A 22,135-nucleotide genomic window follows, 5' to 3' on the forward strand; every position below is an offset into this window, starting at 1 on the left:
GTGGAGTCACAGTGGGGGTGGAGATCCCGTGTGGCAGGGAGAGGCGGGGGTGGCATAACAGACAATTCCACATTCACGTGTGGTGGATGAAAACTGGGAGGGATACCTTGGGAGCCAGGGATCCCAGCTCCAGGCCAGACCACACAGCTGAGGGTTCCAGCACTGGGAAGATAAATCCCCGTAACTTCTGAGTATAAAAACCAATGGAGGTTGGGATGGGAAGAAACTGCCAGATTTTCAGGAGACTCAGCTTAAAGGGCCCACACTGACTTAGAACATAGCATACCCACCTATTCTAGGATTTGCCACCAGGGCAACAGCTGGAAGGGCACCAGTCGCTTATGGGAAGTGGGTGAAGTGACTGGAAATGGGGCAAGTGCCAGGCAAACCTCCAGAAGCCAGGCAGTGGCATTGTCCCCTCCCCCTACACAGAGCCACAAAGCGAAGCAGGTTGCCCTGCCTTGGCGATTACCTAAGGCTCCGCCCCACACGATTTATACACAGGTGACTTTTCTACAGTAGGCCACACTACTAAGATAGGGAGTCAAAGCAGCTCTACCTAATACACAGAAACAAACACAGGGAAGCTGCCAGACTGAGGAGACAAAGATATAGCCCAAATGAAAGAACAGAACAAAACCCCAGAAAAAGAACTAAACGAAATGGAGATAGCCAGCCTATCAGATGCAGAGTTCAAAACACTGGTCATCAGGATGCTCAAAGAACTCATTGAATATGGCAACAACATAAAGGAAGAAATGAAGGTTACACTAAGTAAAATAAAGAAAAACCTACAGGGAACCATCAGTGGCGGGGAGGAAGCCAGGATACAAACCAATGATTTGGAACATAAAGAAGAAATAAGCATTCAACCAGAACAGCAAGAAGAAAAAAGAATTAAAAAAAAAAAAAACAAGAGTAGTATAAGAAGCTTCTGGGACATCTCCAGACATGCAAACATCTGAATCATAGGGATGTTAGAAGAAGAGGAAGAGCAAGAAACTGAAAACTTAGTTGAAAAAATAATGAAAGAAAATTTCCCTAATTTGGCAAAGGAACTAGACATACAAGTCGAGGAGGCACAGAGAGTTCCAAACAAGTTGAACCCAACGAGTACCACACCAAGATACATCATAATTAAAATGCCAAAATGTTAAAGATAAAGATGGAATCTTAAAAGCAGCAAGAGAAAATTAGAGTTACCTACAAAGGAGTTCCCATAAGACCGTCAGCTGATTTCTCAAAAAGAAATTTTGCAGGCAAGAAATATTGCAAGTGATGAAAAGCAAGGACCTACAGCCTTGATTACCTATCGTTTAGAATGGAAGGGCAGATATACTGCTTCCCAGACAAGATAAAGCTAAAGGAGTTGATCATCACCAAGAACCCTTACATGAAATGTTAAAGGGACTTACCTAAGAAAAAGAAGATGAAAACTATGAACATTAAAATGGCAACAAGTTCACAACCATCAACAACTGAATTGAAAAAAACAAACTAAGCAGTCAACCAGAACAGGAACAGAATCATAGATAGGGAGATCATTTGGAGGGTTACCAGCTAGGAGGAGGGACGGGGAGAATGGGGAAAAGGTGCAGAAATTAAGCATAATCGGTAGGTACAAAATAGACATGGGGATGTTAAGAATAGTATAGATAATGGAGAAGCCAAGAATTTATATGCATAACCCATGGACATGAACTAAGGTGGGGGGATTGCTGGAGGAAAGGGGAGTACTGGGCAGAGGGGAACAAAAGGGGAAAAATTGGGACAACTGTAATAACCTAATAATTTTTTTTAAAGCATCTAGTTTTTACATACATTTCATCTCCACCACAAGCCAGTATAATAAAAGCTCTTTAGGTTTTAAAACCAACAGGAAGAATAATAGAAAAGGTGAATGCTTCATTGGGGAAATAAAAATTATGAAATATTTCTGATTTAAATGCATGTAAAAGAGACAGCAAAAGTTGAAACGTGTTGAGTTGGTTGGTTTTGATTATTTTCTTTTGGATTGAGAATGAAGTATAAATTTGAAGAGTCATTCACTTGCATCATGGCTTTAGTTAGACAATGGTTTATGGAGGGACGTGTTTTTAAAAAGACAGAATGTAGCAGTTTTGAATGCATTTAACATTGCTCAAAAAGACCTTACATTACACATGGGACTTCCTAGTGCAATATGAAGTCTTTTATAACTCCCCCTCTATCTCCTTTTATTTTTTTTTAATAAATTCTATAATTTAGCATATTAAAATCTATGTGGTTCTTATACAGTAGTTCCACGATCATCCGGAAATAGGATATGCTAGCCTGGCTGCTGTGGCTCAGTGGTTTGAGTGCCATCCTGCAAACTGAAAGGTCACTGGTTTGATTCCCAGTCAGGGCACAGGCCCAGGTTGTGGGCCTGGTCCCCGTTTGGAGGAGTGCGAGAGGCAACCGATTGATGTTTCTCTCCCTCTCTTCCTCCCTTCCTTCCCCTCTCTCTAAAAATAAATAAAGATTTTTTTAAAAAGAATAGAGGATATGCTATATCCACCTGTCATCAAATTTTGTAGGTCGCGAAAAGGCTGTGTTGGTGGCTGGGTCTGAGGAGAGTGTGAGGGAGTTAATAAAGTACACTACCCATTTCTATTTCAAGTTTTACTTGGATACTTTATATACCAGGTCCTCTGAGACAAATAAGAAATACTTCGAGACTAGAATAGAATAGTGTCATAGATTGGTAAGGACAGGTTCAAAATCCAAAATCCAGACCTAAGGCTAACTGGCAATTCTGGTAATAAAGAAATTAAGACAGTGTCCGATCTCAGGCAGCACATTCTACTGGGCAAGCAATTGGCTTTAAAAAAGATTAGATTTAAAAACCTTTCTTGCCCTATCTGGTGTGGCTCAGTTGGTTGGAGCGTTGTCCAGTAAACAGAAAGGTCAGGGATTTGATTCCCGGTCAGGGCACTTATGAGAAGCAACTGATTGATGTTTCTCTCCCTCTCTCTCTCTCTCTCTCTACCACTTTCCCTCTCTCTAAAAATCGATGAGCATGTCCTCAGGTGAGGTTTAAAAAAAAAAATGACTTAAAAACCTTTATTCAGTTCAGAGCCAAAGAATACTAAGTGGCTATAGCAGTGATACTAGAGAATGGAGAAAGAAGCATTGTCAGCTTCTTTGTTTTTGGTTTTGTGTCTCTGTTAAGAATAATCTTTATGCGCAGAAAAGCATTTGTATGAATGAGCAAACTTCGCCTTATATGGGAGAAGATATTGGAGAGAGTTCACTCTTCTAATTGAATCATAGTTCCTCGTCTAAACAAATGCATTCTTACTGTTGAGACTGCTGACTCCCTGGTCTTTGAAGTGTATAGAAAGGGAGTTTCCAGAAGGCTGGGGTGGGCTCACATATGTAATTGTAATTTTTAAAAGGGAAGAAGCACTAACACACCTGCCAGGAAAGATTCTAGACTATTGTTAACACTCTGAAAACAACGTGAGAACATTCACCATGTTACTTCAGCGTAGAAGGAAGGGAAGTGCGATAGGCAGTGTAAACAGAGAACTAGGCTTGCGTGTGGCATGTGGCAGTGTGCCGGGAAATCCCTGCGGCTGTATGCTACAAAGTTGCACTTGAAGTGCTGTTAATGATTGGGGTCAGCCCGGCTTTTCAGGGTTTGCACGAAGGGCTTGTGCCCTTTTCAGCACCTTATCAATACACTTAAAGGTATAGGAGGCTTGCCCATAACATTTGTAGATGATGCAAAACTGGGAGGGAAAATAAATACATTTGATGAAACAGAATTTTAAAAATATCTTGACAGGTTGAATGGGGAGTTAGCTCTAACAAAATAGTTAACAAGGATAAATGTTAATGTTCCAATACAGCATGTGCGGCTCTTTGGCTGCAGAATACCTGAGGCTGGTTGATGTCCCCAGGATCCTGGGGATAGGAGGCTCAGCTGTCCTCATCTTTCAATATAGCTGTTGGCCTTAAAAAAAAAAAAATGAAGATGTGGCTTGTCACTATATTATATATTATTAATATCATTATTAATGCTAGAATGAACATTTATTGAATATTACTATGTGCTAGGCACTGAGGTAATTGCTTATATGTATTATTTAATCCACAACAGCAATCCTATACAGTAAATAGGATCACTTATCCCTATTTTACAGGGCACAAAAAGTTAAAAACTTGACCAAGAAAATGTAAATAGTAAGAAGTATGATCTAGGATTCAAAACCAAGGCAATGTGACACATTCTTACCCACAGAAATAACCTTCTGTGTGAAAGTTAAAAAGTATTACAGTAGTTGATAGTTTTGATTACATAATAATTTAAAAAACTGATACAGAAAAGAAAAAAAAACATGCTAAACAATCGGTTGTATTCCATTCTGTAATTAGGGGCTGCCGGCTGATGCACTATGTACACAGGGCAGTAGGGCTGAGACATCTAGGGTGGTCAGGTGCACACGCAGCGGCTGATGAAGCTCATTCTGCCTTTCAGTGCTGATCCATCTAGGCTTTCAATTACAAATGTGAACAAGTAGCTAAATATAACTGGGCCTAGAAAGAGGACCTACAGCTAGAGGGGGTACCATGCAGAGGATTCAGAGCATACAGTCCCAGTGAACAGTTTGTTTGTTTAATGCAAAAACAGAAAGAGCTTAATTTTTTTTAAGTTTGCATTCCAGAGGATATTGTATCAATAAAATGCTTGAGAAATAATTTTTTGAACGAGTGAATGAATGAAAGTAAAGTTCTTAGACATAAATTTTATTACAAAAATTACAAATTTGCCCTGGCTGGTGTGGCTCAGTGGATTGAGTGCTGGCCTACAAACTGGAAGGTCGCCAGTTTGACTCCCAGTCAGGACACACGCCTGGATTGTGGGCCAGGTCCCTGGTAGGGGACATGCGAGAGGCAAGGCAACTGACTGATGGATGTATCTCTCACACATTGATGCGTCCCTCCCTCTCTTTCTTCCCTCCCTTCTCCTTTCTCTAAAAATAAATAAGTAAAATCTTTTAAAAAAATTACAAATTCAGTTTTTGTTAGTTTTATACCTAAATATAATATAAAGTAGGAGCTGAAGTCATTGATTTGAAACCTTTTTCACTGTTGAAAATATGACTTAATTTGTCGTGGATTTATTAAGTACCTCCATAAATGGTAGGTGATTTGGCGCAGGTGCTTTGGAAAATATATATTATCAGAGGAATCTTTAGTCTTCAAAAGGCTAGTTGCATTTTTGAGATTGAAATTTTTTCCCTTAAATATCAATATAAGGCTGCATCTGGTCACTTTTATAAGTTTTTAAAGATCATTGTGTAAACTGTTGTGGTGCTGAGCTGGCCCTTGAAGGACGTAGCAGATTGAGTGAAGCAGAAATGGGAGTGGGGCAGCCCTAGTTGGAGGGAATCTTGGAGGCCATGAAGCCCGCCCTGTCCCCTATTGTCCTGATAGTGACACTGGGGCCCGACGTCCGTAGGAGACCAGACAGATGACGAAAACAGACAAGTCTCGCTGAAGAGAGTTATTTGGTTTTGGTTTTGGTAGGGGGGGGGGGGGTGAGAAGCTTGCGGAATGAAGTATGGGGCAGATCTACAGGGCAGACTGTGGTTGCATAGGCCTCGAGTTTCGGACCCTGATAACCGTGTTATCATTATCTGACCTTGTGCAGATGCGGGAAGGAAGCCATTCTGAATGAGTAAGAGGCAATTTAATTTTGGCTTTACCTTTTTTGTGTTTCAGTTTCTTTAAATCTGTAAACCAGTTCACAAAAGCCATAAGAAAAAAATTTGGGGTAGTGGAGTTCTATAGATATTGCTTAGACCAGAAGAATTTACCAATGTGATGGTTCATATTTAGAGTGAATAAGCAAAGACTTGTTAAAATCTAGTGTTATGGGTAAAGAAGTTGAAACCAGCAAGGAATCAGTGCCTTGTTTATAGATACATTGGTCAGTTTGCAGAAGAGCTGGAGCAAGAACAGAAGATTCCTGTTCCCACTATTTTGCTCGTGCCCAGCATGGTGCCTAGCACCGAATTTCTCTCAGCAGACCTAAGGCTAACTGGCAATTCTGGTAATAAAGAAATTAGACAGTTTCCGATCTCAGGCAGCGTATTCTACTGGGCAGGCAATTGGCAGTATTGTTTGTTTAACTCTGAAATATGGTTCAAAGAAGGCAACAGTGAGGAGTCAGAGGGAGAGTACTTGGGAAGGTTCCCCAGAGGAGATCCAGCTGAGCTGATAAGGAAAGGACACCTGGAGATATCCAAGTATTTGTGGATCTGGGAGGAGCATGTAGAAGAAGTGATAGGCATGGCCTATGGGAAAGGGAACCAGCAAGGGAGGCAGATACCAACTGTGTGCTCTGAACACTGCCCACTGCAACCAGAAGGAAGGGACTGGGTAGGAGCTGGAGACATACCACGTTTTATTGCACTTGGTTGTGCTTCCCAGATGTTGCTTTTTTTTTTTTTTTAAACAAATTGAAGGCAAGACCCTCCACCAGCAAAAAGATAACCACTTGCTTAATTGCAATATTCATTTGATTGCGGCGGCCTGGAAGCCAGCCACAGTATTTCTGAGGTATGCCTGTATCAGGAATTAAATTGGGCTTGAGGGACCAGGCAGTAATATAACTCAGTTTATACACAGAATATATGAATGGATTTGCTTATTTTGCTAATATTATTATATAAAAACAGTATGACATAGTGATGAAGTATTTATTTTTCCTTCGTGACATTTACTTGTGCCTGAACTACTGTGAGGTCCTCATTGGGCATGGGATGGCATCCGCCAGAGGGAAAGCAAGCGCAGCATAAAGGAGTGACAAAAAAGCTAGCGGGGCTTGTTGGGAGCACAGGCGCTAGGAGCAGACCTAGCTGGTTGTCACCCCAGCATTCTTGCCATTCGATGGATGTGTGACTTGGGAGGATTACCTAACCTCCTCGGGGAGTTCTCATCTGTAAACTAGACGTAGCAATGCTCGTAAGTGATTGGAAACCATACACCCTACATTGGTGGTTTTGCCCATGGGCTAGATGTGGATTTAAATTTCAACTTTTCATTTTAAAAATTGAGTTGAATACTTTAATCATGAATCACTTTAAAATCACGTTAGACTTTTTTCATTGTGCTTTCTTTCCTTATTTTTAGTATATGTAACATTTTGACTTGGTAGTGGCTAAACTTCATATAGATGTTTATCCTCCTTCAACCTTCTTTTCTGCTCAGTGTTTGACTAGTTTTTTTCTCCTTTAAGGTCATATTAATAATGGTTGTGGGTATTCTTGAAGCCATTCTGAAAGGCATTGGTTTTCCAAACTTGGCCCTGCCTCAGACTCACCTAGAGAATTTGTTTAAAGTGGGATTTTTCAATTACTACAGTTCCTGAAAATGATTTAGCAAAGGTGGAGTTCTAGGAAGTACATTGCTGCAAGACTTCCGAGCTGAATTTTATAAGCATAAAGGTTTAAGAATCAAGGTTGATGAGGCATATAAAGTCTTCTAAGCCTGGGTTGTTATTTACTCCCAGAGAAGCTGGCAAAAGAATAAGTGAACTTGACTGAACAATGTAACAGGGTTGGGAAGAGTTAACTTGACCTGGGAGGTGTAGTTACTAATAGGCTGTCACTGTAACTTTATTATATCAAATCTTTTAAACACCAGGCAAATGGTCACTCACTTGTTTTTTGTTGTTTTGTTTTCTAGATCGTGAGGACCAGTCAATTCTTTGCACGTAAGTAAATGTTGAATGTTCAGATTTGTTTTTGATTCCGTTGGAAAGTAAAGCAATTAATTTTTTTGTCTGGCGGGAGGAGGTAAAATAGAGTGGTGATTTTTAAGGGTTTGATGTAAATCTTGTCATTATCATTTTAAGAATAAGATTATGTAAGTTGCTTAAATTTGGTATTAACTGTTTGTCACACTGGGCTTTTCACACAGAATCTGTGACATCTTTGGTTTGTATGTCCAAATGTTGACCTGCTAAATGTTTCAGTAATGTATCCATGTTACCCAATAGATATGATTGGTTGTTTTGTGCCTTGTGTGCTGTATGCTAAGTACTAGAGACTCAAGGTTGAATGAAACAATGTCCACAGAAGGAAATTACTAGATCTGCATATTAGAAAGACTGTTTTGGCTGTGGTGTGAAAAATGGATTGGAGGAAGAGTTAAAACAACAAGACCAGCAAGGAGGCTGGCTGTTCAGTTATCTAGGCAAGAGTTGGTAGGTAGGAACTTCAGGTGGAGAAGTTACCGTGAACCTGGAGAAACGTGGATGCATTTAAGTGGTGTTCAGTTGAGGAGACAACTCACCAGGACTTGGTGATTTGTACGCCTAAGAAAGAGGAGCTGAGAGAGAAGGTGGAGTTACAATGAGTTCAGGATGTTTCCTGACATGGGAAGGTGGGAGGGAAAGCAGATTTGGAGTGGAAGATAATGAGTTTGGTTGAGGACACATTGACTTGGAGGTGTCTGTGGCTCGTGTAAGTGGAGCTGTCCACCGGACTGTTGGGTATGTGGGTGTGGAGCCCAGGGGAGAGCCCTGTGCTGAAATGCAGATCTGATGAGTCAGCAGCCTGGATGGTAAGCCAAGCCGGCTGGGAGACTGCCTCAGAAGCACGTGTTGAGAGAGAAGGGAGGGCATGCCAATCGTGAGGAAAAGTGACAATTAAAGGTCAGGCAGAGGAAGAGGTGCTGCAAAGACAACTAAAAGTATCCACCTCAGAGACCTGAAGAGGGCGAGGGAGTGTAGTACACGCAGCAAGCGGGGAGGGAGAGTTCAAGAAAGAGGGAGTGGTCACCATGTTATTAGATACTGTTGGGATTGGTGAGATGAACAGAAACCCGCGCAAAGGATTTAGCAGTGAGCGTGTCAGGTGTTGGCATTAGACCGGGGAGGAAGGGAAAAGCCAGATCGCAGTTGAGAAAGGAAGGGGAAGTGAAAAAGTTGTTTAAAAACATCAAAAAGCAATTTTCAAACAGTCAAGAAACTGAAAGCAGTAGTATAGGCATACCTCGAAGATGCTGCGGGTTCGGCTGCAGGACACTGCAGTGAATCGAGTCATCGTCTTTTTCCTGGTGGAGGGTCTTGCCTTCAGCTTGTAAAAAACCCAGCACCAGTGACGCGCAAAAAAAAGCGAAGTGCAGTAAAACAAGGTCCTTGTAGTGGAACAGGTAAGTTTTGTTGTTGTTACTGGTGGTGTTTTTAATGTGGGGGAGAGAAAATGCTGATGAGAGGGAGAAGGGATGGGAAGGAGGGAGCTGAGGGAGCAAGGAGGGTGTCTGGGCTGGGCGGGGACATGGGGTGGAGGACTCCCCTGCAGGTCAGGGAGGCAGATGGGTCCTGAAATAGGTAGGTGGGGGCGGGGAGGCTGGGAATTGAAAAGGTTCTTATCTAACAGTGTCTCTCTTCTATGAAGTGTAGACCATGTGTCATTTAGCAGGCAGGGGAGGCATGGCAGGGTGGGTTGGAAGAGAGGAGAGGGAGAAAGAGCTGACACTAGCCCTCTTTGTTGTATAAAATTTCTTCCAGCATTGTTTAGCTTTTCCTAAACAACAAGCCACCCAGGAATTTAATGGCTTAAAACTATTTTCCTGGCGATGGGGTTGGGCTCACCCTGGCAGTTCTGCTGACCTGGGCCAGGCTGAGCTGTCTCACTGGGGGCTCACTCCTGCGCCTGCAGTTGCCTGCTGGGGCTACCTGGGGCCAACTTACGACTGTCTGGGTGCCTCGGTTCCTTCTCCCCACTCCCCCCGCCCCCAATGTCTGCTGCCTAGCCCCCGTTTCAACACGGTAGCAGGGCTCCAAGGCAACAGGAGAGCAAGCTCTAATGTGGGACCCTTCAGGTTGCTGCTTGTGTCACAGGTACTGCTGTCCCCTTCCCAAGCAGGATACGTGGCCAGGCCAGGGTCAGTGTGGGAAACACTGCCAAAGGGAGTCGATACGGCGGGATCTGAAACAACTGGGGCTCTTGCTTAGTCCACCGTGAGGGTGTGGAATGGAGCCAGATCCAGGCCACCACAGGTGGAGCAGTTTTTGCAAGTGGGTGCAAATGGGGGACAGGGGGGCACAAGGGTTGAGGATATGGGGAGGAGAAACTGCCACAGTGGGCCACGGGCCATGGGCAAAGAGGAGGGAATTGATAGGGAGGAAGTACATGGGTCAAAGAACTGGAGGTCTGGAGGAAATGGAACAGATAATCTTGGGGATCCCGGAGTGTCAGAGCCGGAAGAGTAGGCCGTGTGGCCACACAGATGAGGGGGTAACACCTAGTGTGTGGCAGCAGGAGCGGGTAAGTGAAGAAGAGGGTAGGAGGAGGGCACAAGGAGCCAGACGGCCTGGGTTTTGGGACGTTGTTCTCATGAGAAGTGGGGTCTGGGTTTGGGACGTTGTTCTCATGAGAAGTGGGGTCTGGCAACATACACACGAGTGACGTGAGCAGCGGCCACTGGCAAGCACTCCAAGCCACCGGCGAGGCTTGGAGGAATGTTCTTTATTCCAAGGTAATGCGCTTTTCACACTTTTGGAATGAAAAATGCTTGCTTTTTTGAAACAGTAATAGGTTTTTGGGGTTTCTAATGATCTTACTAGTCAAAATAAATACAAATGGGGAGCCAGTGCTCCTACTGTATGTGACGTCAGGAGGAGGGGGCAAGAGGGAGGAGCTTTTATGATAAGAGGGTCTGGAAACAGCATTACGGAGAATGAAAAGGGTGCCGCCAGCTTTCTCCTTGACTCGTGTGTGTGCGTGTGCGTGTGCGTGTGCGCATGTTGGGCATTCGTCATATGTGGGGGAAAGGGTGGTGTTCACCCGAGAAGGCTGCCTGGGGGAGCCCCAGGGCTCGGTAGGGCCAGCAGGAGGAGGGGGAGCTCCGTGAAAAGGCTGAGTGTGTAGGTAACTTTGCTTATCATGGTATGGGGGTCCCAGAGAGTACAGAGGAAACAGTGGGGTGGGGGCAGAAAATAACAGCTTGGTATTAGGACAAAGGAAACACAGTGCGAGAGCAGAGTGTAAGAATGAAAAGTGACCAGAGGAACTGACATTTGTAGCAGTGAACAAGGATGGTGGTGGGGTATAAGTCTGAGGGAGTCCCAAAAGTGTTTAGGTCTCTGCACACTGGTGCATAGAAGAGGGGGGTTGGGCCTTGGGCGGCAGCAGCCGTGGCTGGTACTTCCAATGGATTCCTAGCTCAGGCGGGCAGGCACTCACCCAGGTTAGCTTCCAGACCCTCATCCTTGTCACAATCCCTGGTGGCTTTTTAAGGAATCGGTGTGCCACGTGTACAAGGGCAGCCTGGTAAACCTTCCAGGCATAGAGGACAGCAGACGGGAAATAGTACCAGGCAACTTACAAGTCATTTGAGCATAAGGTGTGAAGTGGGGCATCCATGCCAGGTAAAACTCAACGTGCCCAAGAATGAACCTTTATTCCTATGCAAACATGACGCATCTCCCAATTCTCTTATTTCTGCCATCAGCCCTATGTGTTTCAGGACTTAAGGCTTAAAATCTTGCAGTCTGCTTTGACTCCCCCCTCTTTTTTATGCCCCTGTTTCTAGTTAGTCACCTTGTTTGATATTTCTTCTTTCTGCCTCCCCCTAGCCTGACCCATCACCTGATGGCTCACTCATTTTGGTGGGTCCCAGCTGACCTCCTCGCCTTTAGCCTCTTTTCCTCTCCAGGAAGGAAATGTGCCCAACTCGAATCCCACCTGTGCAAGAAGTTCCAGCCCACATTGCTTTTCTCGCATCAGGTCCTTTTTCATTTGGGTCACATTCCTTATTTGGGCCATATGTACATTGTTTTACAACTACATGGTGAGGTAGGAACTGACTTACCCTGATTGCTTTTTAATTATCCCTTGAGAACCTGTGTTCAGAGGAAGCAGTGGGTGGGGGCGGACAGTACCCTGTACTTAGGAAATGGGTAACATTCCAAACAAAAGAATGAGTCTCATAATTAAGTAGGAACTAAGAAAACAGGCTTCAGTGTAAATTAGAAAATTTTATAAACTAATGATACTGTATGTATTTTCAAAGGTTAAAACCTTTCTGATACCATTTTAAAAGGGGATTTTATTTTGAAACTGCAAACCTACACACAAGTAGAATAGCGTGACCCCTAAATGCCCATCTCCTAGCTTCAATGATGTAAAAAAATTTTACCACCTTTTCTTTACTCCATTTTTCCTTTTTTAACCTTTGCTGATGCATTTCCCCAAGTTTCATTTAAAAAATTCAAACCTGAATTTTACTGGAAAGTTGAAAGAATGGTACTTTAAATACCCATATAACCTTCACTTAAATTCGTCAGTTCACTCTGCACACACAAGCACTTTTTTAAAAAACCATTTGCAAGTCAGTCGCAGACATCTGGACACTTAACCCCTAAATACTTCAGCAGGCATCTGTTAAGAACAAAGGAAAAGGGGGTTTGCACCTTACCACAGACCATCATCACACTTAAGAGAGAAGATTAACAGTGATTCAATAATAGCATCTTATACAGAATCCATATTAAAATTTCTGTAATAGTCCTCACCGTGTTTTTGTAACTTAAAAATCCATGATCCTGTCAAGTTTCACTCCTTGCATTTGTTATATCTGTTAATTTTGATTCTATATTCTAGAGTAATCTCTCTCTTTCTCTCTCTCTTTTTTTTGCTTTTAAAAAAAATTACCTTGGCTTGGATTGTTCCCCCCCAAAAGTCACTTATTGAGAACCTGATCTGCAAACATCTTTTAAAAATTGTCTGTTGCAATGCAGTTCTGCCACTGCTGACACTTCTCTACATGGTGCCCACACCGTAGGCACCGGCTGCAAGCTCGGGTTCGCAGGCCATGAGTTCTGACAAAATAGCACAGATTTGGGGGTTGCCACTACCCCTTCAGATTCATGGTCATTCTGAGCCAGCCGAAAGAAGAGACGCAGAGGGTGAGGCCTGGGAGGGTTCCAAAGACTCAGCTTCCGAGTACCGCGGACACTTCCTCCACGGCACATCACCAACCAGGAAGCTCCCCTAAGCTTCCAAGTCCGGAGTTTTTATTGGGACTCATTATGTGGGCATGATTGATTGAATCACTGGCCACAGGGTTGAATTTAGTCTCTAGCCCACTCCCCTCCAGGAGACCTGGCTGATATCACATGGTTCATCAGCCCAAACCTCTAATCACCCTTTTGATCTTTCAGCCAGTTCCCATGCTGGAACTATCTTGGTGCCACTCTGAGTCACCTCGTTAGCATAAACTGTGAGGCCCAAATGAATCAGCGACATTCCAAGGACTTAGAGGCTCCCTCCCAGGAACCAGGGACAAAGACCAGCCAAATTCTTTTCTTCCCTCTCTCTTTTTTCTTTTTCTTTCTTTTTTTCAATTTCTTTATTATACAGCATGAGTTGATAGAGGAAAGTCATAACCAGACTTTCTAGTCACTGAAACTCTTCGTGAATGAGCATAAGTGAGCTACGTGTTTCTGCCTGGGGGCTGGGGAGCAATGGAACTCGTGTGTCCCTGTCCGCAGCCTCGCAGCCAGGGCAGTGCTGCACGCAGGAAGCAGGGGGTCAGGAGCAGGATGCCTGCTCTCCTTGATTGGGTAGTGGGAGCTTGGGCGACCATTTGTGGTGGCCGTCTGGGAGCAGGAGGCACTTGGGGAGGGAATGACTGCTGTTGGACAGAAGGACAGGTCAGCGAACGCTAATTTACTTTTGTCACCAAAAGCGACCATTACAGGCACTAACACTTGTAATCAGATGGTTATTTTTATTTTGGACTGACATTTTCTTCAATTCATCGGTTTGGATTTATGAGGTAATTCTCCTTAGCAGCTGGTTATCTCTTGGGTACAAAGTAGCAGTCATCAAGCACCGGGTTTGTTTTGTTTCTTCTTCCCCCACCTCCCTCCCTTTCCTTCTCTCCCTCCCTCCGTCCCTCCTTCCCTCCCTTCCTTTCCTTCTCTCATTTCTTCTTTTTTCTTTCAATTTTTTCTGAACATCTTGTTATATTTTTACATAAGCAAAGTTGAAAGAACTTCACATTCAAGACCCAAACGTCCGCCCCCTGGATCCTACCGTTAATGTTGTTGTGTACTTGCTTTATTATACATTAGTCTGCTCATCCCTCTAGCCAGCAATCCATTGTATTGTTTTTGTGAGAGGAAAACCAGCTTTGGCAACTTGGGCCCAGTGGTGGAGGGTGGGCTGCAAATTAACTGACCACAGGCAGGTAAACAGTAGAAAAGACAAGAGTTTATGTACACAGGCGTGCGATGAGTAACTTGCTGAAGAACCAGAAGTAAAAGGCTCATAAAATATACTAAACTTTGACAGAAAGGTGACAGTGGGACGATGAGGGCTTCAAGGGGAGAGTATGGGCCTCATGATGCTAATAGACAGCTGAATTCATGGTGCTAAGGGTCGGGCTCTTCCCGTCAGGAAACTGTCTGGGATGCGGATCCAATGCAGCTGTATTTTCAGGAGGCCCTACTTAAGGTTAGACAGTGTTTCTTTCTGTGGCTGCTGACTGTTCAGATGTTTTCAGTTTAAGTTTTCATCTCACTTTGATGGGCTATTAATCCCTTAATTCGATGCGTTTCAAGTTAAATTGTAGACATCCGTACCCTTCCCCTTAAATAACTTCAGCACACAGAACATTAACTAAAGTCCAGAATTTTCTTCTTTATCTTTTGAGACAATTTCCACATAATGAAATGCACAGATCTTAAGGGCACCGGCGCTGAGTTATTTGTGTAGCCTAAACCCCTATCAAGATGGAGAACGCGACTGTTACCGTCGCCCCAGAAAGTTCCCTTCCGAGTCCTCCTCGCAAAGCCCTGCCCGCACTTCTTGTAGTAATGCCATGTTTTCTTAATTCTTAGGTAGATATTTAATAACTGCCTGTTGTGTTTATATCCAGTATAAGCTACATTGTAACTTGAGGAATAGAACTATGTGAAACAAATGTATTCTAGGTCTAAGGAAATTATGTTCTGTGGAACCTTTAAGAACCCACCAAATAAAGATCTCCAAGAGTGTGTAACTAGGGTCTTCTTAAATTGAGTATATAGCCAACCTAATTAAGTTTTCTGTATGAGAATGATTGTTTTAGTCGATTTTATTTAGTAGTTATTTTATACTAAGTGTGTATGTTTGTGTAACATCATAAAGAGAAAATACAATTGGAAGCAACATTTCCTTAAGTAGTTTGATAGCTTCTGATTAAGGTTTACGTTTTTAGTCATTTACTTTCTAATTGACTTTTCTCCCCGAAATGATGAACATGCAATGTACCCCCTGGCCTCATCTGCCTGAAACGGCCCAGCTGGCCTTTGTTTTTGCAGACTCCGGCCAGGCAGGGCAAGCCCCCACTCCAGGGCCCAAGCCACCTGCTCCGTCACTGTTCTAGCCTGACAAGTGCTTTGGTGCAGACACTCAGGATTCCCTTCGTGGTCAGAAAGCGAGTCTTTCTCAAATGCGCTCCATCTGATTGGGAGCGAGATCCTGTTAAGAGTGTAATCCTGTTGAATTTCCTTCTCATTAGAATTAAAATTCACAAAACAGTTACTCCAGGTGATGAATTTACTTTGTTGCTCAAGCCCCTCCTTTTAAAGAACTCTGTTTTCGTTTTACGACTAACTTCTGCTTAACTCAAGTTATTTCCTTTAAAATATATTTGAATATAATGCAACAATTATGAAACAGTGGTTACTTCAACCTTCTATCAGGATGTGGCGACAGATATTTTTTGTTAAGGAGTTTTACCTATCATATATAAATATCACATTAAGTGGTGACAACCAAGCCAGTTTGGATATAGAACTGTTGATTCTTGCTATGACTAACATTTTTAAAATGTTAAGATAATCATATCAGTAGAATTGATCAAATAGCTAAGGCAACACAGAAAGAGACCCTGTAAATGTCTGTCATAGGTCAACGGCAATACAATGGAGCAAAGATAGTCTCGTTAACAAATGGTGCTGGGACAACTAGACATTCACATGCAAAAGAAAAAAAAATCTAGGTCCAGAACTTACACCCTTCACAAAAATGACCTCAAAATATATCATAGACCTTAATGCAAAATATAGAACTATAAAACTCCTAGAAGAAAACCTACATGCCGTTTTTGAAACAATATCAAAGGCATGATCCATGAAAGAAATAATTGACAAATTGGACTTCATTAAAATTAAAAACTTCTCTGCAGAGGGAGAACCAAGATGGCGGCGTAGGTAGACACACTGCGCCTCCTCGCACAACCAGAACTGACAGAGAATCGAACAGCAAGGGGGACCAACACCAAGAAAATAGAAAATAAACATTCATCCAGACTGGTAGGAGAGGCGGAGACGGGCACCGGGGTGGAGAGGACTCGCGTGGCTGTGGCGGGACTGAGACTGGCGGAGTGTGGGACAAATGGCGCAGGCAGTCCGAGCACTAGCAGACCCTGCGGCCCCACATTTGCACAGATAAACCCAGAGGGCCGGACTCAGAGTGGCAGAGATCGGGGCAGGCAGAGCAGCGGGTAGCACCCCACGGCCCCACATTCGTGCACAGATAAACCGGGACGAACGGCGGGGAGCGAAGCAGACCGCTTAACCCAGGGCTCCAGCACGGGAGAAATAAAGCCTCAAACCTCTGATTGAAAACGCCCATGGGGGTTGGGGCGGCAGCAGGAGAGACTCCCAGCCTCACAGGAGAGGTTGTTGGAGAGACCCACAGGGGCCTAGAGTGTGCACAGGCCCACTTACTCGGGAACCAGCACCAGAGGGGCCCAGTTTGATTGTGGGTAGCGGAGTGAAAGATTGAAATCCGGAGGAGAGTGAGGCGGGCGCCATTGCTCCCACTCGGCCCCTCCCCCACATACAGCGTCACAGCGCAGCAACCAGCATTACCCCACCCCTGGGAACACCTAAGGCTCCGCCCCTTAAAGTAACAGACACGCCAAGACAAAAAAAAAAAAAAATGGCCCAAATGACAGAACACTTCAAAGCTCCAGAAAAAATACAACTAAGCGACGAAGAGATAGCCAACCTATCCGATGCACAGTTCAAAGCACTGGTTATCAATATGCTCACAGACTTGGTTGAATCTATTCGAAAAACAGATGAAAAAATGAAGCCTATGCTAAGAGAAACAAAGGAAAATGTACAGGGAACCAATAGTGATGAGAAGGAAACTGGGACTCAAATCAATGGTGTGGACCAGAAGGAAGAAACAAACATCCAACCAGAAAAGAATGAAGAAACAAGAACTTGGAAAAATGAGGAGAGGCTTAGGAACCTCCCGGACGCCTTGAAACGTTCCAACATCCGAATTATAGGGGTGCCAGAAGGAGAAGAGGAAGAACAAAAAATTGAAAACTTATTTGAACAAATAATGAAGGAGAACTTCCCTAATCTGGCAAAGGAAATAGACTTCCAGGAAGTCCAGGAAGCTCAGAGAGTCCCAAAGAAGCTGGACCCAAGGAAGAACACGCCAAGGCACATCATAATTACATTACCCAAGATTAAACGCAAGGATCTACATCCAAGATTACTGTATCCAGCAAAGCTATCACTTAGAATGGAAGGGAAGATAAAGTGCTTTTCAGATAAGGTCAAGTTAAAGAAGTTCATCATCACCAAGCCCTTATTATATGAAATGTTAAAGGGAGTTACCTAAGAAAAAGAAGATCAAAAATAGGAACAGTAAAAATGACAGCAAACTCACAGTTATTAACGGCCACACATAAAACAAAAACGAGAGCAAACTAGGCAAACAACTAGAACATGAGGGTTGTCATTAAGGGAGTGGGAGGGGGTGAGGGGGGGAAGGTACAGAGAATAAGTAGCATAGATGATAGGTGGAAAATAGACAGGGGGAGGGTAAAAATAGTGTAGGAAATGTAGAAGCCAAAGAACTTATAAGTATGACCTATGGACATGAACTATAGGGGGGGAATGTGGGAGGGAGGGGGGTGGGCAGGATGGAGTGGAGTGGGGGGGGGGAATGGGACAACTGTAATAGCATAATCAATAAATATATTAAAAAAAAAAAAAACTTCTCTGCAAAAGATATTGTCAAGAGAATGAGAAGATAAGCCACAGATTGGGAGAAAATTTTTAGAAAAGATGACATAAAAGAATGTTATCCAAAATGTACAAAGAACTCTTAAGACTCAACACTAAGGGAAAAAAAAACAAGTAAATTGTCAAAGAGCCCTGGGCGGATGACATTTGGTTGCAGTGTCATCAAAAGATCAGTTCCTGGTCAGGGCACATACCTAGGTTGGTGGTTTGATCCCCAGGCAGGGCACACATGGGGGGCAACCAATCAATGTTTCTCCCTCACATTGCTGTTTCTCTCCCTGTCTCTCTTTTCCTTCCTCTCTCTCTCAAATCAGTAAACATATATTTTTTTAAAATTTTAATGGCCAAAGACCTTTACTGACCTCAGCAAAGAAGAAACACAGATAGCAAATGAGCATGTGAAAAGACGCTTCACATCACATGTTACCACTGCACACCCACTAGAATGGCGGAAATCTGGAGCATTGACAACAGCCGAGATGCGGAGCAACAAGAACTCTTATTTATTGTTGGTGGGAATGCAAAATGGTACAACCACTTGACAGTTGGGTGGTTTCTTTTACCACTAAACATACTCTTACAATGTAATCCCGCAGTCCAACTCCTTGGTATTTACCCAAAGGAGTCCACACAGAAGAGTCTGTAGCAGTTTTGTTCATGATTGCCAAACTTGGAAGCAGCCACGATGTCCTTCAGTAGGTGAATGAATATACCAACTGTGGTACACCCAGACATTCAGTGCTAAAAAGAAATGAGCTCTCAAGCCATGAAAATACACAGAGGACCTTAAATGTGTATACCAAGTGAAAGAAGCTAATCCGAGAAGGCTGCATACTGCGTGATTCCACCAAGATGACATTCTGGAAAGGGCAAGACTATAGAGACAAGAAGCTGATTAGTGGTTGTGGGGCAGGGGAGGGAGGTTGGAGGTGAATAGGCGGAGCACAGAGGATTTTTAGGGAAGCGAAAACACTGCATTATTCCATAATAGTAGATACAAGTCCTTCTACATTTACCCAAACCCATAGAATATATAACACCCAGAGTGAACCCTAGTGTAAACTGCAAACTTTCGTCTCATCCTGGGTTAAAAAGAAAATGTTCCATTCTGCTGAGTGATGTTGATAGTGGAGGAGGCTGTGCGTGTTGGGGGTAGGGGCAGGGTGCAGGGGCATACGGGAAATCTCTGTATCCTCCTTTCAATTGTGTTGTAAACCTACAACTGCTATTAAAAAATCAGGTCTTGAAAGAAATAGCTAAGGTAGCCAGCCCTAGCTGGTGTGGCTCAGCGGATTCAGTGCCGACCTGCAAACCAAAGGGTCGCTGGTTCAATTCCCAGTCAGGGCACATGCCTGGGTTGGAGGCCAGGTCCCTGGTGGGGGGCCTGTGAGAGGCAACCACACATTGATGTTTCTCTCACTTCCCTAAAAAAATAAATAAAATCTTTTTAAAATAAAAAAAATTCATTTAAAAAAAAAACAAAAATAGTAGCTAAGGCAAAAGTGTGGTGTAGTGGAAATATCACTGTGTGGTCAGATCCTTTCTAGTATTGAGCGAGTACTCTTACCTGTCGTACCTTTACTGTGAACTAGCCCTGTGAGCCCAGGTCAGACAGTCAGCTTTTTTTAGACCACAGTTTGCTTTTCTCATGACTCTTTGTTTTAGATGGTCTCAAGTCTTAAAACTATGGGAAATTTTAGATTATTGTAGCTGTGTCTCAATGATAGCTATGTTATGGGGAAAAAGAAGTATGCAAATCAACTTATACTTCATTTTTAAAATTTTTATTTATTTACTTTTAATATATTTTATTGAATATGCTATTACAGTTGTCCTATTCCCCCCCTTCACTCCACTCCATTCTGCAAACCCCCTCCCTCCCACATTCCCCCATATAGTTCATGTCCATGGGTCTTACATATAAGTTCTTTGACTTCTACATTTCCTATACTATTCTTACCCTCCCCCTGTCTATTTTGTACCTACCATTTATGCTACTTATTCTCTGTACCTTTTCCTGCTTTCTCCCCCTCCCAATCCCCTGTTGATAACCCTCCATGTGATCTCCAGTTCTGTGGTTCTGTTCCTGTTCTAGTTGTTGGCTTAGCTTGCTTTTGTTTTTGTTTTAGGTGTGGTTGTTAATAACTGAGTTTGCTGTCATTTTTTCTGTTCATATTTTTTATCTTCTTTTTCTTAGATAAATCCCTTTAACATTTCATGTAATAAGGGCTTGATGATGATGAACTCCTTAACTTGACCTTATCTGGAAAGCACTTTATCTGCCCTTCCATTCTAAATGAAAGCTTTGCTGGATAGAATAATCTTGGATGTAGGTCCTTGCCTTTCATGCTTTCCAGCCCCTTCTTGCCTGCAAGGTTTCTTTTGAGAAATCAGCTGACAGTCTTATGGGAACTCCTTTGTAGGTAGCTGTCTCCTTTTCCCTTGCTGCTTCTAAGATTCTCTCCTTATCTTTAATCTTGGGTAATGTAATTATGATGTGCCTTGGTGTGTTCCTCCTTGGGTCCAGCTTCTTTGGGACTCTCTGAGCTTCCTGGACTTCCTGGAAGTCTATTTCCTTTGCCAGATTAGGGAAGTTCTCCTTCATTATTTGTTCAAATAAGTTTTCAATTTTTTGTTCTTCCTCTTCTCCTTCTGGTACCCCTATAATTTGGATGTTGGAACATTTAAAGATGTCCTGGAGGTTCCTAAGTCTCTCCTCATTTTTCTGAATTCTTGTTGCTTCATTCTTTTCTGGTTGGATGTTTCTTTCTTTTTTGTGGTCCACACTGTTGATTTGAGTCCCAGTTTCCTTCACATCACTATTGGTTCCCTGTACATTTTCCTTTGTTTCTCTTAGCATAGCCTTCATTTTTTCATCTAATTTGTGACCAAATTCAACCAATTATGTGAGCATTCTAATTACCAGTGTTTTGAACTGTGCATCTGATAGGTTGGCTATCTGTTCACTGCTTAGTTGTATTATTTCTGGAGCTTTGATCTGTTCTTTCATTTAGGCCTTTTTTTTTTTTTTTTTTTTTGTTCTTGGCGGGCCTGTTATGTGAAGGGGCAGAGCCTTAGATGTTCCCGGGGGCAGGGTAACGCTGGTTGCTGCGCTGTGACGCTGTACGTGGTGGAGGGGCCGAGAGGGAGCAATGGCGCCTGCTCCAGTCTCTGCTGGATTCCAGTCACTTCCTCTGCTACCCACAAGCCAACTGGGCCCCTCTGGTACTGATTCCCAAGTGGGTGGGATTGTGCATGCTCTAGGCCCCTGTGGGCCTCTCCAACGAACTCTCCTGTGAGGCTGGGAGTTTCTCCCGCTGCTGCCTCAACCCCCACAGGGGTTTTCAATCAGAGGTTTGAGGCTTTATTTCCCCAAGCTGGAGCCCTGGGTTGCGCAGTCTGTCACCTGGTCCACCAGCTGCTGCCTCGCTGTCTGGCTGCAGCTTTGCCCACCCCCCTCCACAATCCGCCACCTCGCTGAGTCCGCCAGCCACCACCTTGTCATGGGTCCTGTCCACCCGGCTGCCCATCTCCACCCCCACTACTGGTCTCAATGAATGTTTCTTCTTTATCTCCTTGGTTGTCGGACTTCCATACAGTTCGATTTTCTGTCAGTTCTGGTTGTTTTCATTTTTAAATTGTTCTTCTTTTTGTTGTGCGAGCAGGCACAGTGTGTCTACGTATGCCTCCATCTTGGCCAGAAGTCTCCTCAAATCAACTTATATTTCTAAGTTTGAAATATTCTAGGCAAATCTGCCAGGAAAGAGAACTAACATCTTTGCAGATATTACCTCCCTTAATCTTTGCAACACCCTGGTTATTCCTGTTTGCGTGTGTGATGGAGAAATTGCACCCAAGCCTATCTTGATCATAAAATTTCTGCTGTTCCTAGTAGCCTGCTTTCTAACAGTTTTGAAACTAGAAGAAATCAACTAATGTTTTACATATATATGTGCAATATATATATGTTGTTTTTCAGATTGAGGTCATCTAAAGCAAGAACTTCAGGCAAAGGGTGTTTTTGAAGCTAGACTGAATTTGACGTTACAAATA

General features: G+C 43.4%; 1 protein-coding gene across 6 annotated transcripts in view; it reads left to right on the plus strand.

The window, feature by feature from the left end:
• Window positions 1-22,135, plus strand: part of MYH10 (myosin heavy chain 10) — a 139,675-nt gene that overhangs the window by 24,164 nt on the left and 93,376 nt on the right. For all 6 annotated transcript variants that reach the window (XM_045199183.3, XM_045199186.3, XM_045199184.3 and 3 more), the window contains exon 4: window positions 7,720-7,747. In XM_045199183.3, the coding sequence (XP_045055118.1) occupies window positions 7,720-7,747 (28 nt within the window). The remainder of the gene's footprint in view (window positions 1-7,719; window positions 7,748-22,135) is intronic.

Source organism: Desmodus rotundus, chromosome 9, assembly GCF_022682495.2.
Source record: "Desmodus rotundus isolate HL8 chromosome 9, HLdesRot8A.1, whole genome shotgun sequence".
In the NCBI taxonomy this organism is placed as follows: Eukaryota; Metazoa; Chordata; class Mammalia; order Chiroptera; family Phyllostomidae; genus Desmodus; species Desmodus rotundus.